The 16955-nt window shown below is 47.2% G+C and overlaps 1 protein-coding gene across 9 annotated transcripts in view; it reads right to left on the bottom strand.

Moving 5' to 3' along the window:
• The window catches only part of RNF144A (ring finger protein 144A), a 163032-nt gene that overhangs the window by 26796 nt on the left and 119281 nt on the right, over window positions 1-16955 (bottom strand). For 8 of the 9 annotated variants that reach the window (XM_035273304.3, XM_035273308.3, XM_035273301.3 and 5 more), the window contains one exon: window positions 8084-12634. The exons of the other annotated variant lie outside the window; for it this stretch is intronic. In XM_035273304.3, the coding sequence (XP_035129195.1) occupies window positions 12503-12634 (132 nt within the window). In that variant the 3' untranslated portion in view covers window positions 8084-12502. Of the gene's footprint in view, window positions 1-8083; window positions 12635-16955 lie in introns of those variants that run through there. 9 annotated transcript variants of the gene reach the window in all.

Below are 16955 nucleotides of genomic sequence, written 5' to 3' on the forward strand. Positions count from 1 at the left end.
GGGAAACCACTGCCATTGTAGGGGGATCGCATAAGAGCGGAGGCAGGAGCCAGAAGCCTCAGCCTATTTCCATATAAATAATGAAGAAGAAAGTAACTGGAAATAGAACCTTAGTAGTGATTAGTTATTCATAGGTGATCCTAATTCTTTTACTAATGCCTCTCAGGTCGGAAATGTGAACCTGGGGTGATACTGTCAAAGGAATGACCCTAAGGCCAGACGCTTTAAGCCCTCTGTCACACCCATGTAAGGGCTGCTGGAGGGCGCCTCGGCTGTGCCGCAGAAGCACTGGGAAAGCGCCCGCTGTTTAGCCAGCTAGGGAATGAGACATCCAAAATGGCTGAGATGCCTCCTTCCCAGGAGGAGTTAGGAGAAAACTCCGCACCTCCATGCTGTCGCGGTAGGCCTGACGCTGTCAGGGAGGCCTGCAGACATCCGGGGGCTTAATTGTCTCTATGTGATGCTGTGTTTCAGGGGTCATGTTCCATGTCCACTCTCATGATCAACTTCTGCACCTGGTTCCTTTTTCCTAGACGAGATCATCAGTAACAGTAACGTAAATCTTAATGTCTTTGTTCTTTCTTAACAAGTATGGAAAAGTGCTGGATGCATTATGCTCCTTACCTCACATCTCAGCTACCTGAAAGTCTTGAGCCCCTACCTGTATGACACGTGATGTACTTGACCCTATCACTGCCACGCCCTATCTACCCCCCTGCCCCCAGTCGCCAACCATTAAGGCCATGCCCTACCTACCTGCCCCCGATCTGCAACTCAATAAAATCGAGAGCATCCAGGCATTCGGGCCACTGCCAGACTCTGAGCTTTTATTGGCAGTGGACCCCCAGGCCCAAACTCTCTGTGTCTTGTGTCTTTTATTTCTACAATTTCTCATCTCCACACCTGCAGGGAGGGGCTCACAGGACCCTGTAAGGCTGCATGCTATAGCCATGGTTCAGTTATCGCCACCTGGCCCCACCCTTGACACCTGCAGATTGTTATAATTCAACATGAGATTTGGGTGGGGACACAGCCAAACTATGTCAGGAGCTGAAATGAGGACAGGGAACCAGGTCCTACTCACTGGTGAATCCATCTCCCAGGAAAGGCAAACTGTCCTTCCTTCAAAGCCACGTCCAGCTTCCAGCTGCAACCAGCTGAGGAGACTTGGTATTGAATGCATTTTCGACCGGAAAACCTGCGGAGACTGCTTTTTCCCCTTACGACTTTCATCACACACCCTGTCCCTCGAATTTCCAAACGCCGTTGCTTTCGGACTGCCTTCCCTCCCAAGCCTCACTCAGCCTCGCCTTCGGGGCTTCCCTCAGCACACACTTTTTGCCGGTGCATTTGCTTGTCTTTGCAAGAGGGAAGCTCACTCTGTCAGAACTTTCTTTCCTCGGTCCCTCTTCATCTGCATCTCCTTTTTGGTGTTTGTAATAACTCCCAGCTTAGCATCATCTGCAAGTTTCATTAACACGGTGATTCCTTTGTCATTAAAAAACAACAGATTATTGTTTAAGATTTATTGTGCACCAACAATGTATGAAAAGTTGTGCAGAATCGAGAAATGGGTCTGCTCTGACCGCAGCCTCATCTTTGTGTCTTTGAAAACTCAGTACCTGAGCACAGTTGACTGTCCTTTTCATCCTTTGTGGATTCCAAGACTCCTTTTTCAGGATCTTGTGTGCAGAATCGAGAAATGGGTCTGCTCTGACCGCAGCCTCATCTTTGTGTCTTTGAAAACTCAGTAGCTGAGCACAGTTGACTGTCCTTTTCATCCTTTGTGGATTCCAAGACTCCTTTTTCAGGATCTTGTGTGCCAGGTGGAATCAGCAAACAAAATCTCCAGAGGTTTTCTCTCCTGGGTGTGAACGATGTTACCTAATCAGCCATTTCTCACCCATTGCTCTCACCATTGATTAATTATTTATATACAGCCGATTTCACCTCATTCCCGGACTTCAACCACATGAACAGTTATTTTGGAAGCGTCATTTGCTCAGTCGAGTGACAAATGTTTGTTGAGCACTGACTCTGCTCAGCCGCTGTGCTGGTGCTTCTGCAAACGCGTTCCCTTCCTGTCTTTCTCATCCCTTACCCTCCTCTGCCTGGAAGGCCAGCCCTCCCCCCACAGCCCAGCTGAAAACTATTCAGCTTCCAGCACTCACCTTGGAGGATTAGCTTCACACAGGGAGCATTCCCAGACCCTGCCTCCCTCCAGGTGCAGTCATTCATTCCTCCTCTGTGATCCTATAGGGCCTCACAAACCCTCCCACAGGAGTGTCATTGTCTACACCTTAAAGCCTACCACACCCTGAGCCTTGGGGGGACCGGGGCGAGGAGGCTTTGCATCTCCATCATTCTTAGTTGCCGTGGGTTTCTGCCGAGTATCCAGTGAAGAGCCTATGACACCCAAGACAGCTGTGTTTAGCCACTGCTTGGCTTTAGGTGAAAGTGAATCTTGTGTCAGTTTGCTGAGAATGACGTTCTCCAGATTCATCCATGTCCCTACAAAGGACACAAACTCATCATTTTTGATTGCTGCATAATATTCCATGGTGTATATGTATCACATTTTCCCAGTCCAGTCTATCATTGATGGGCATTTGGGTTGGTTCCAGGTCTTTGCTATTGTAAACAGTGCTGCAATGAACATTCGTGTGTATGTGTCCTTATAGTAGATTGATTTATAGTCCTTAGGTGGGTGATGAAAAATGAGAACACATGGACACAGGGAAGGGAGTACTACACACTGGGGTCTATTGGGGGGAATAGGGGAGGGACAGTGGGGGCGGGGGAGAGCTGGGGAGGAAAAGCCTGGGGAGAAATGCCAAATGTCGGTGAAGGGGAGGAAGGCAGCAAAACACACTGCCATGTGTGTACCTATGCAACTATCTTGCATGTTCTGCACATGTGCCCCAAAACCTAAAATGCAATAAAAAAATTTAAAAAAGAAAGTGAATCTCTTCCACAAGGCTGAGTGGACTGCGCTGGCTCTTACCTCTGCACTTTTCAGTGTCAGTTTGGCTCTTAGATTAATTCTATTTCAGATTGTGGGAATGTTAATATCCAAGGTGATCCTTTCCTATGAAATACTTTGCTGCCATAAAAGCATAGCTTAGAAAGGTCCCCATGCTATGGTCATCCCCCTAATTCCCAAGGCAGCCCCTGCTGCAGCCTCCGTGAGGCCCTTTCTGCAGGAGGCTCCTCTGGGCACTCTTGGCCCACCCTTGCCCTTCACGTGGTTTTGGGTGTCTTACCGGACTGTGGGTGTGTTCCTACAGGCTGTGAGGTGGGCCAGGCTCCAGGGTCAACTCACTGTTTGTTACAGGGCAAGACTCTTAAAGATTCTGAGCCTTAATTTTCTTGTGTGTAAAGTGAACAATCATGACAATAACAATTCATGTCCCAGGGTGATTTTGATTATTAGTTTCTCCTCTGAACAAAATGTTGATCCAGGAAGCACAATGTTTGTGCTGCGATGGGCACTGTCTCCCACCTGATGCTGGTCCCCTGGAAGGTTCTTGGGTATGCGATTAATTATCTAAAGGTGGAGATGAGCCCTGTATGGTCTGTAGTCTCTGAAATCATCTGAGATCGTATGGGTGTGCCCGAGAGCAACTATTCCCCACCTCAGGATTCCCTGAGCTCATTTTTCTCATTTATCTTGCTGTGTTGAAAACAGGTAGGATTGGGGTTTCTTCCCTTGGCATATGATCTTCAGATGCAGGGTTTAAACTCTCCCAGGACCAGAAAGGAAACCACCCCGTATGGCTGAGAGATGCTGTGCCTGCCAGTCAGGGTAAAACAGGAAGGGAAGAGGCTCAGGGAAGCCACGTGGTGGGAAGAACACTGGCCCCCGCCATAGGACAGAACTGGGTTCCTGGCTTGACCGACCACTTATCCTTGGTGTCACTTGAGGCAAATGAGCCTCTTCAAGTCCCAGTGATATGAAGATAATAAGACTGGCAGCTTTGTGAGCATTAAACACAACCCATGGAAAGCAGTGAGCAAGCGCCTGGCTCAGAAGAGGTTCTCAGTTCCCAATAGGATTTCACCCAAACTACAGTGAGGCTTTTGCTTCTAGACCGTCTACGGCTCAAGTGTAAGGCTTTTTGTGGCTGAACATCCCAAGTGACTGAACATTCTCCCTGATACGGTTTGGCTGTGTCCCCACCAAAATCTCAACTTGAATTGTATCTCTCAGAACTCCCACATGTTGCGGGAGGCACCCAGGGGGAGGTAATTGACTCATGGGGGCCCGTCTTTCCTGCACTGTTCTCATCATCGTGGATAAGTCTCGCGAGATCTGATGGGTTTATCAGGGGTTTCTCCTTTTGCTTCTTCCTCATTTGTCTCTGGCCATCGCCATGTAAGAAGTGCTTTTCACCTCCTGCCATGACTCTGAGGCCTCCCCAGCCATGAGGAACTGTAAGTCTAATTAAACCTCAGCCTCAGATGTGTCTTTATTGGCAGTGAGAAAACAGACTAGTATGCTCCCCAAACTGCAAATACATTCATACACACACTCACACGCAGAGACACATACTTCACACACAGGCACGCTCACACATGTACTTCACACAGGCTCTTGCACACACACCTCCCCGGGGGCAGGAGTTTAATTCCTTTATCTGACAAGCATTCAGTAAGTCACCACTACGTGTCCAATAACAGCAAGGGCAGAGGAGGCAAATATGAAAACCTATTGACAATGTTCATTTCTTAAACCCCTGGATAAAATGAACATGGAGTCCAAGTGTCAGAAGCTTTTGAAATGTATTCCCTTTGCATTTTGGGCTTTGCGTAAAAGTTGTGATAAGCCAAGAAATTCTGAGACGTGAGAAAAGACTACTCCTTTTTGGATCTTTCCTGTGCAGTAAAAACACATCATGTGCATTCACATTCTGAATGAATTTTGTAAGTCAGTGAGAAAAAAAAGTAAGAATAAATAAAAATATATTTGAAGGCCAGGCCTGGTGGCTTATGCTGTAATCCTAGCACTTTGGGAGGCTGAGGCGGGTGGATCATGAGGTCAGGAGTTTAAGACCTGCCTGGCCAAGAAGGTGAAACCCTGTCTTTACTGAAAATACAAAAATTAGCTGGGCATGATGGCAGGTGCTTGCAATCCTGACTACTCGGGAGGCTGAGGCAGAAAATTGCTTGAACCGGGGAGGTGGAGGTTGCAGTGAGCCAAGATGGTGCCCCTGTACTCCAGCCTGGGCTAGAGAGTGAAACTCCATTAAAAAAAAAAAAAAAAAACAGATAATTACCCAGGAGAACAAGTGAATGATTTTTTGATACTGCAAATTCTGATTTTCCAATATGAAAAAATGTACTCAATTTTTCTTTGTATGAACCATGGGCTGTAGCACAACCACTTCCCGGCACCCTGGGCAGCATGGGCCACGATGCGAGCTGTTCATTTCTCAGGTCCTACAATGAAAACAGGAGGGAAGAGGGTCCTTCTGTGCTTGAAGCAGGAGTGCTGAGTGATTATCGTTATTGGGGGGGAGCCACATTCACATTCACAGTGGAACTGCACGAGCAACTTAATATATCACGAAAATGTACTCCACAGTTTCCTTGTCATTCCCTTACATATCCTGAGAAAAAACCCTGTGCAGGACTTTTTATCCCAATTTTCAAACAGGAATTACAGGTGCTCCCAGGCTGAGTCACAGGCACGGGAAGTCACCCCGTGGGATGTGGCTGCTCCCAGGCTGAGTCACAGGCACAGGAAGTCACCCTGTGCCAGGTGGCTCCAGCCTTTCCTGCTGCAGCAGCCACGGCAGCTCTCTTCATCCTGCTGCTCTGTGGCCCGTTCGATGTTGGCTTCATCCGAAATGCACATCTTGGGTGACTTTAGCTAGAGAAGAGTGGGTTCTGGGAGTTAGGAACTGAACATTGTTTGTGGGGAGCACAACTCACCTCCATAGCAGAGAGCACGGACTCTGAGTGGGCCGTCTGGCAATGACTGTTTCTTAGTGGCTGAGTTGTTCACTGGCATAGACCGAGCTGAGCTGAGCACTAGACCCTATTTTGTGGTCGAGCCACATAGGCAGTTATATTCTCTCGTGTAACTCCTGGAAACAAGGTCAAGTTTAGAGTAACCTTCCAGAGAAGCACCTGCATCAAAGTCCGCACCCTCTATGCCCTGTAATTTGGGCTCCTCTAAGAGTCTCTGTTTAATATTGATAAGACTCTGCCGACAATTTCTTTTTTCAATTTTTAGAAACAAATACATGTACCTATGTAGACAGACAAATATGGATTTAATTTGCTTAAAATTAATTGTTTTTTGGCTGTGTTTTCTGGGGGCAATCCCTACATTCCAGGTCAGCTTGAAGAACTGATATGCGACCCAGCGTTAGGGAGGGACTGCTTCTGGTCTGCACCTGAGGCAGCACCGCTGCAATGGAGCCCCACCACCTGCTGTTCCCGTCCACCTTCTCTGGTTGGCCTCCTGGGGCCAGACGGCCCACTCAGGGTCCGTGCTCTCTGCTATGGAGGTGAGTTGTGTTCCCCACAAACAATGTTCAAGTCCTAACTCCCAGAACCTGCGAATGTGACCTTATTTGTAGATAGGGTCTTTCCAGATTACCGAGTGAAGATGAGGTATCGGGGAGGCTCTCATCCAACATGACTTTGACCTTGTGAAGGAGTCATGTTCACAGGCATGCACACAGGGAGAACACCATGGGAACCTGCAGGCAGAGACTGGGGGTGCATCGACCAGCCAAGGACTGCCAGCAGCACCAGAAGATTGCAGAGCAACACGGGCGTCCTCCTGACTGTTCTCCAGAGAATCCAGCCCTGCAGATACTTGAACCTTCAGTTTCCAACCTCCAGAACTGGGAGACAGTAAACTCTGTTGTTTTAACCCCCAGTGTGTGGTCCTTTGTGGCAGCAGCCCTAGGACCCTGACCCACTCCTCCCGCACAGCCTTTATCATGAAGGTCAGGTTCCTGAGCTCGGCACCCTGTGCCCCCCACCAGGTCAGACACTTGAGTAACTCTCCAACCCCGACACGCCAGCCAGACCAAACTCCGTGCGTTTGTTGAACTGGGCTCTTCCTTTGAACACACGTCTCTGTTTTTCTTGGCTAGTTCCTACTTGTCTGCAAGACTGAGCTCATGCACGGCATCCTCTGGACAGCTTTCCCTGACCTTCAGGCCTGGCTGAAAGGGCTGCGCTTTCTGTGTCTGCAAACCCTGCTGAGCACGCGTCTACCATTGAACTTATTACACTTTCTTATGATCATTGTTTATAATTGATAATTTATTTTTATCAATTATCAAACATAATTGATAACTGACTTATCTGTCAACCCCTTGAGACTAAGAGCTCCTTGAGGGCAGATATATGGAGTCTTTAGTGCTCACTATTAATCGCCAGTTAACAAAATCCACTTCCTTAATGTGTACCTGAAGATATAAAGGGTGAATTTTAAAATTTAAAAACAGGACAAGGAACCAATTGCCTATTCCAGACTTTGGCGACATATGAACACATGAGGTACAGATTCTCCTACAAAGCCGGAGTGAGACGAATAAAAATCAAGGTGAAGCACCACATCTTCAGCTCATTATTATTTCTCTTGTGATGTGAAAAGGATCCATATTTATTCCACTTTTTCCCCTCGGCATAAAAAAGATACCTGCTGATTTCCATGATGCATCCCATAGAATGTGACAGGTTTGTAAGGCACTTGTCTTTGTGGATGGAGGCTGAGTGCCCCAAGAGGGATGAAAGGCTTCCTGATGCTGCAGTGCCGGTTTGGCACCACAAGAGGGAGCCAGGAATGGCTGGACGTGTTGATTTCACTCACCGAACCAAGTAATTTTGGCATCCGAGACTGGAGAACATTCCTAAAACAGAAAATCTCAGAATACCAGAGCTGTTTTCCCAGTGATATAAGATCCCTCCCCTGCCTCTCCCTTCCTCCCTCCAACCCCAGTTCCCATATTGAATATTTTCAATCTTCAATAGATTAAATATTGAAGATGGAAGAGAGAACATTTCCCATCTTCAGGCCAATAGTCAAACAAGCATCTACAAAAGACGGAGCCACGCAGGGTTTACAAAAGTCACCTGTATTGCAGACAAAATATCTTTAAAAAGGAATCCCTGCTAAAGCGGGGGACAAACTACATAAGACACAATACATTTAAAATATGTATTGAAATTACAAATCAAACTTTTTCCATATGATTCCAGAGTACAAAACACAACATTAAAAGGCATTCAAACAGCTCTTTTATACATCACAGTGTTAGTGGCACAAAATGTACTGACATTTCAAAAACACAAATCAAATCTGTTTTGATTTTGTTTTACCACCACTTGTCAAATACATAACGTATACATGTGCATGACTCATTCATGCATATTTTTATACAAGATTAAAATACACCCATAGTAAAGTCAGCAAAGAAGAAAAGAAAGGGCAGGCATGGGGCACGTAGCCACCCCTCACTGAAGGCTCCTGGAATTGTGGAAGACAGAATTGCACAAATCAAAGGGAGGGTGGAGACCCTGGGTTTTTCAACATCAAGACAGCATGCTCTCCTGGTTGTGAAGCATTAGCAAATAGATTTGAATGCAGGCCCCTTTGTTCCATTTGGTGTTTTTGGTAAGACCAGTCATAATCCCTTCATTGTGTTTATTTTCATAAGGGCTTAGGTTAATTATCAGAAATAAACAAGCTTTGGTATTTTTTAAAGAGAACTTCATGAAGCTTTACACATGCAAAATGTTTTCCCTTGATGATCTCATTATGATTTATATATATACACAGGTGTGCTCACTAAGAAATGAGAATCCGAAACACAGGCACGAAGCCTCTCGTGGATCCTTTCAATCCCTTAATTTTTAAAGACTACCAAGAAAAAAATTTCTCTTCTAAATTTGTAAAATGACTTCTAACTTTTGCAATAGAAATGAAAACAATAAACTTTTCTTGAAGTAATTTTTGCATCTCTGATAGTCCCTCCCATGGGCCCTGTGTTCTAATCAGGAACTGTCCTGTGCCCTAAACTGGTTTTATGGAATAAGATGTTGTCAAGATCATTCATTCTCCTTTAAGAAAATAGCCAGGTACAGTGGCTCAAGCCTGTAATCCCAGCACTTTGGGATGCTGAAGTGGGCAGGTCACCTGAGATCAGGAGTTTGAGACCAGCCTGGTCAACATGGTGAAATCCCATCTCTATTGAAAATACAAAAATTAGCTGGGCATGGTGGCTGCCACCTGTAATCCCAGCTACTTGGGAGGCTGAGGCAGGAGAATCTCTTGAACCCCAGAGGGGGAGATTGCAGCAAGCGGAGATAGTGCCATGGTACTCCAGCCTGGTGACAAGAGCAAAATTCCATCTCAAAAAAAGAAAGAAAATGCCAGAGGTGGCAGATGCTGGTTCCTCTTTCCTCTGTCCACAGCTACTCTTGTGAGTTGAGGAGGAAGAACTAATTTGGACAGTTATTCATGCAATCCAAGGCTTTGTTTATGCTCAGATCCTAAGTCAGTCTCTGCTACGTGAACATCTGTGGTGACTGCATCTCTGCTAGGAGCTGGCTTCCTGTGAGGGTGCACAGCTCATCTGGCTGAGCTATGGACTACACAGCAGAGCCAGACTAAGAAGTCGGGAATGTCCGGCAAATCCTCCAAATGTGGTCAGGTATACTGAAGGCCCTCGGATAAGCCACAGGTCCACTGGGCTATGGCCAGTACTCACTGGCCACCCCCCCGCCCCCGACAGCAGTACAGCAGCCGTGGCTGTCTAAGGGCCCTCATCCCTACTTCCCAATTTAAAGACCTCTTAAGAAACACATGCCATGTGCTGCTGGGGCTTCGGAATGAACGCCATCTATAAAAGTGAATGTCACTTTTCAGTTGAGACAAATCATGCCGCTTAACGGGAATAGGTCCATCCACTCAATGTAGAACTCCCCAAGTTTTCCTGGGGAGTGATGGCAGGACAACGTCCAAGCTGAGAGCCACCTTCCACTGTGCTATCTACAGTTTACATCCAAGCAGGGTTGATACTGTATCCCTGTAAGTGATTTTGACACGGCATTCCTTACTAAAACAGAAGGAAATGCGAGTTTATATATCTCAGAGGGCATTGCTGGCATTTATAAAGAAGTGGACAATTTTAATTTCATAACTAGGTCAAAATGAGCAAATGGAGGCATGCATCATACAAAAAGTCAGAGCCAGTAGGTGCTAATTTGACTGCCCCTGGCTGGCCCCAGAATCTCTGTGGTCCCTATGTGGGTTGAACTACGTGCTTGTGAAACACATCGGAGGCGAAGGCACAAGGACGGCTGGGGCTACAGATGTGCACGACAGGGCCCGAGACTCCTCAGTGAACAGCCTGTCCCTTTAGAAATAAGGTGATGTGAGCTCTAGCCTTAGGATGCAATCTTTCCAAAGGTTCCGACTCTCATCCTGAGGATGGGGGTGCTGCTGCGTGGGCTCGTGCGATGGGCAGCAGGAATTTCAGGCAGGAAGAACGAGCATAGGGTGGAGACCTGTCCTGGGGACCACTGGACACAGAGCCACAGGCCTGCCATGTCTGCTGGGCACTTTAAAGGGCAGAGCTGGACAGCTGCATCCACGTATCACAGGCTGAGGGTTCGAGCCCAGCCAACGACTCCTGAAGGAGTTGCCACGCATCTCCGGAAACGCTCTTCTACCCCTAGATACCGTCACAGCACCACAGAGCACAGACGGCGCAGCCCAGGCTTCATCCAGAAAGGGGTTCGCAGGCCTGTTCTCAGTCGCTAAATTCATACAGTGCAATTACAAGGGGAGCTTTGTGAATGTGATTTTGACACAGAGGGATTTTCTAAATGGCTTCAGTTTCATAAGGAAAATCAACACTAGAGGTGAAGAGTGAGGGACGCTGTCTCCTCTAATGAATTCAATGTTGGGAAATAAGAAATAAATTTCTAACCAGGGAAAGTAAACTAGGACCTGACTCAAATGCAGAAGTCAAACGCACAAAGCAACATCTTAAAAATGTGCTTGTGATGAGCAAATAACCGAGAGAAAAGGATTTTGTTTTTGTTTTACTTCTTCACAGAATGTTCAATAAGATTTTTTAAATCCCACTCTAATGCATCTACAATAGTTGCCTGCTATTTTCAGAAGCTTTAAGTTCAATGCAGTTTGCTTTTTAAAAGCACCTGCGTCTTTTAGAAGTAGATTCTCTTTAAAGAATACACTTTCTCCACTTTTCAGAGTCCGTTGGTGGAGTAATGCGTGTGTCTCCTTATTCATCCCTGCACCCTGCTGTCGTGGAAATGGACACACACAGTCCTGTAAAACATCAAGTGGTAAAATCCTCACGTTAAAACTAAGTGAAATGGGAGGGTTTTCCCCCAGCAGGAGCAAAATGGTTAGCAACAGGACTTGGAACCGTGTAAGACATACGATTTCTCAAAATGGCTAAAGCGTTTTAAAAATGTGGAAATCTGGTCGGCTCCTCCCTAGTGCCCAGAGTCCTCCAGCCTCTGTCAGGAGGCCTTGCGTCTACGTATCAGTAACGCTGCTTTCTTCTTACTGTCTACCTGGAGACGGAGGCCAGAGGCCAGACCGCGGCGATTCAGAGGAGAGCCATTTCCGAGCAAAGCAGCTGGACTGACAGCAATAAAAAGCACTTGCTGCTACCTCGCTGAGAAGGGATGAGACCCAAGAGCTGAAAACAACAGAAGGCAAATCTAATGGAGATGAGATGTTCCTTTAAACATGTCGATATTTTCAGGGAAATGCAACAATATAGGAACCACGTTTGTAACAGTACACAGCTTACAGCGTCCAAAAAGTCATTACAGCAAGTTTCCAGAAAAACATAAAGAGTGCATAAGGCTTTCTAAATCTCCTGAAAAGTCGTTTAACTATAACTTCTTAAAATGCACATTTCAAGAAAGGCATAGGATGGTTTATATGCACCTTGTCGATTTTCACTACTCAGTTGGGGAAAAAAAAGGATTTTACTAAATGCCATTAGTAATAAAAACAGTTGTCATAAACAGAGTGCTTTTCTCAAGCTGGAATAATCGGATTCTGTCTGAAGAGAGTCACAGTCCTTTAGACTTCTCCGACAACATGGTGCCATCTTGAAGCCAAGGAGGAGACGAAGAACTTTTTGAAAGAGAAAGTCTCTTAGGCCACTCCCAGACATGCCTAGTCTACCACAGAGAGAAGGCTGCCTGGTGTGCTTCTCACAGCACCTCCCTGTCATCTGCAGAGAATGATCTGTGGGGATGTGCCCTACCCACACCTGCCTCGCCCTCCCCACACCTAGGTGACCACACCTGGGGCCTCAGCGAACGTTGTGACATCAGTCCCTGAAATCACGGCGTCCAGCCTGACACTGTGAAGCTCAATGGGGCACATAAGGCAAAAAAGATGTTTAGTGAAAGGGGGACGGCGGGGAGGGGTGGGGGAGAGCCGCACTTCCCGGAGGCAGGGATTTGTTCCGGCATCGTGCTGCCTCTAGGTGGGCAACGGGTCGTCATCACCTTTACTGCACTTGCACTTGCAGCAAAGTACAAAGGGGGTGGCCAGGAGTAGGAAAGGTGAGGCCACCAAGAGCAGGAGCCCAAAGCCAGCAAAAATGCCCACGACCTGGAAGAAATAAACAAAGGGGTAGAGGTAAGGAGGGCTGGTCTGTAAGTTCCAGAGCTAAAGTATAAACTACACGACCACCTACCCATCCATCCATCTACCCATCCAGCCATCATCTACCCATTCATCCATTAACCATCATCCATCTATCCATCCATCCATCTATCCATCCACCCACCCACCCACCCATCCACCCATCCACCCATCCAGCCATCATCTACCCATTCATCCATTAACCATCATCCATCTATCCATCCATCCATCTATCCATCCATCCACCCACCCACCCACCCATCCACCCATCCAGCCATCATCTACCCATTCATCCATTAACCATCATCCATCTATCCATCCATCCATCTATCCATCCACCCACCCACCCATCCATCCATCCACCCATCCAGCCATCATCTACCCATTCATCCATTAACCATCATCCATCTATCCATTCATCCATCCATCCATCCACCCACCCACCCACCCATCCACCCATCCAGCCATCATCTACCCATTCATCCATTAACCATCATTCATCTATCCATCTATCCATCCACCCATCCATCCATCCATCCATCCATCAAGCCATTCACCCACCCATCCATCTGGCTATCCATCCATCTACCCATCTAGCCATCATCTACCCATTCATCCATTAACCATCATCCATCTATCCATCCATCCATCCATCCATCCACCCACCCACCCATCTATTAACTATCATCCATCTATCCATCCAGCCATGCAGCCAGCCAGCCATCCAGTCATCATCTACCCATTCACCCATTAACCATCATCCATCCATCCATCCACCCATCCACCCACTCGCCCATCCACCCACCCACCCATCCATCTAGCCATCCATCCATCCATCCATCCATCTAGCCATCCATCTATCCACCTATCTAGCCATCATCTATCCATTCACCCATTAACCATCATCCACCCATCCACCCACCCACCCACCCATCTAGCCATCCATCCATCTACCCATCTAGCTATCATCTACCCATTCACCCATTAACCATCATCCACCCATCCACCCACCCACCCATCCATCTAGCCATCCATCCATCTACCCATCTAGCTATCATCTACCCATTCACCCATTAACCATCATCCACCCATCCACCCACCCACCCACCCATCTAGCCATCCATCCATCTACCCATCTAGCTATCATCTACCCATTCACCCATTAACCATCATCCATCCATCCATCCATCCCTAGTCATCATCCACGCAATCATGGAGACAAGCAGGTTGTTACTACAGAAGAAATACTGGAATAGGGCATTTCCAATAGAAAATAGAAAAGACGCAGGCACGGTGCATCAGAGAATGACCTGGCCCCCTGTCCTTCCTGGAGCTTAAAGCCCAATACTGACTGTTAGGTATTTTGATTTTTGTTTTAAAACACGTTTATCCCTAGTTTTGAGTAAAGGCCAAAAGAAATAAGCCTCAAATGCAGGCATGCCATCATCTGAGTCAGGTGGCACGGCCAGTCGAAGGGGCGCAGAGCCGGCTTTCCAGCCAGCCTTGCCGTTGGCATAGTCTGTCCCAAGCACGCAGCCTGCAGAACTGACGGAAGACGGGGCTAGACCGCCACCTAGCGTTTACAGTGGCCAGTAAACACAAGCACCAGCACAGGCTTCTCATTCCCACTCAGCCTTCACTTCTCCCCCGCTCTGTGTTCTCATGGATAAAATAAACAAATGAAGTGAAAGATCTCTATGGACCACTACCAGCTCTCAAACGTGATACCCTACTAAGGCACCCCAGATGCGTGGAACAAAGTAGACCTTGACTTAGATTTCTCCTGAAAGTCCACACCAACGCACACACACACATACGTACATACGTTTTGCATTTAATAAATTATGTCATGTGGCATTTATACATTAGATTCTGCTAATGCTGGGAATCCATGCTTGCTGCCCAGTTGGCTGTGTTCACGTGTCTGAACATCTTATCAGTGGTGGCGTTATCCAGTGTGAATTCGGGTCATGCGTTATCGAACCCATGTGCGCGCTGACACGCAGAATGCATGAAGCATGCAGTCAGCTCTCCTTTATTTGAAGGGCCCTCTTGAGCAACCTCAACTACCTGGAGCACAACTGTCCATCTTGAAGGAGCCACACATTCTTTGCAGTCAAAATGATGCCAAAATCCTTGACCAAATGGCCACATTCTTGGCCAGTTACACACCATCTTCGCCTTTCACTCAGTCCACCTCGTCTCTAAAGTTGCCTGCTGTTTGAAAAGCTGGGTTACCCAATCTGTTGCCAATTGGTGACGGGCAGATACAGGTGGTGCCAGAGTTATGCAGCCAGCAGTGAAAAGTGACAGAAAGCAAATAATATCACAAAACGGAAAGAATCACCCGGTGTGTGTGCTGTGGATGTGTGTCAGATACGTGATCACAGAAGGCAGAGGGACGGGTAAACGGTTCCAGGCTCCTGAGAATCTGTACAGCACAGCTTTGTTCGTACTGGGAAACCCTGAGACTTAAAGCAACAGTTAGCCCTTGCCATGAAGTGTCTTAAATGTGTGCTACTTAAAGCCAGAACACCCTTTCTGCAAACCATCGCAAGTTCCCATGCACAGCCCGGTACCTCTCATAATAAATGTCCGACCCAGGTTCATGGGATGAGCCATGAAAAGAAACTGGTAATGTTCTGAATGGTTTCCCCCAGAGAATTCTTCTATAAACCACACTGAAGGGCTTGGGGAAGCTAAGCCAAAATCTGCGCTATGGTAAGGTGAACGGCACACTAGTATTCCCTGATGCCAGGCATCTGAAGGTGGCACAGAGGTGCAGAATCATGGTATCATATTTGATCCCTGGATTATAATCAGTCTAATTTTCTCATTTCACAGGTGCAAAATCTATACCCCAGCCCCCAAAAAAGCCTATACCCAGAGGTCCAATATTTGTTTAAAACACACAAGAGCTGAGCATCCTGGTGTAAATACAAGAGATATATGGTACACATTTCACTGATCTCTTAGAACCGTGACTGCATGTGGCTTCCAGGACATACGCATTTCTGGAAGGAATGCCTGGTCCTTCGGCTCAGTCTCAGAAACTGTCACTGTGCACCCCTCCACAGATGTGAATACAGAGAATCAGTAATGAGCTGGCTTTAGTTAATGCCATCCTTTAGCTAAAAATGAGCTCTTGATCAGAGCTGAACTGGGGTAAAGTTTCTTTTCACTTCTCAGAAGAGAAGGAAGAGCTGGTGCTGGGTAAGATCTCCCTTGTCAGATGCTGGGGTCCTAAGGAAGGAGGGTTACTCAATGGAAATGAAATGCTCCTCCACATGACGGATGATTTCTGGGATAGCGCCGGAAAAAGGACACAAGTACTTTATGCCATCCTGTGTACAGCGAATGCACAAGAGGGTGGATGGACAGGGCACAGGTGTGGCTCACAGCACCCCCGATCACTCCAGCGACCACGCAGTCAGTCCCCATGAGACATCTGTCCACCCTGCAGGCCTGCCTTCACGGCCACTCTGCTGGTTCTCACTGCCATTTGCTTCCATAGGAAACTCTGCTATACTGAATAAAAAATGTATCACTTGGGATACAAACTGTACAAAAACTTATTGCAACAAAACTAATTCTTCCTTCACAGCACTGCTATCTTGTTAGAAAGGTCCGTTTGACAAGGGTACTGGGTAAAGATGCTTGTGGCATATAAAACCTCTGCTCCCATGAACATAATGAAACCAGCCTGCCATCTCAAAGAGACATGTTGGAATTCCCCCAGACCTCTTAGAATAAACTTACTAAGCTTCACCTCTAAAGGCAGAAAGAACTGGGGAGACGGAACCTTTCAAAATGACACTGAACACTGGAAATCACAGGACAGTGAATTCAGGGCATGTTCTGAGTGCTGATGAGGCTTGAGCTGAGCAAGTTCCTGCGTGACAGAGAAATGCTTCCCCAGGGAGCCTATAAAACCAGACCCAGGCAAGAAGTTCTAAGCCCTGGCAGGGTCTGTGCAAGAGGGCGGCCCAGATGACCCATTTGTAGGATGGTAAAGCAATTTTGTGGGTCGGGTCAAGATGAGGGCTTTAGAAAACAGAGCAGAACAGAAAATGCAGGCGCCCAGGGTGGGTAAGTTATGTCGACGTGGGTGTGCACAAGGATCTATACATGTGGAACATCCCTGTGGGCTGCAGCCAAGTAAGATTCCAAAGCCACTTCTCAGCAGGTGCTGCAGCCTGGGCTGGCTGAAGTCGGGTAACTGGATGGGCAGGAGCTGGAGCAGAGCCTTAGAAATGGATAGGAGGAATATGAATTGACAGGGAGAAGG

Source organism: Callithrix jacchus, chromosome 14, assembly GCF_049354715.1.
Source record: "Callithrix jacchus isolate 240 chromosome 14, calJac240_pri, whole genome shotgun sequence".
NCBI lineage: Eukaryota > Metazoa > Chordata > Mammalia > Primates > Cebidae > Callithrix > Callithrix jacchus.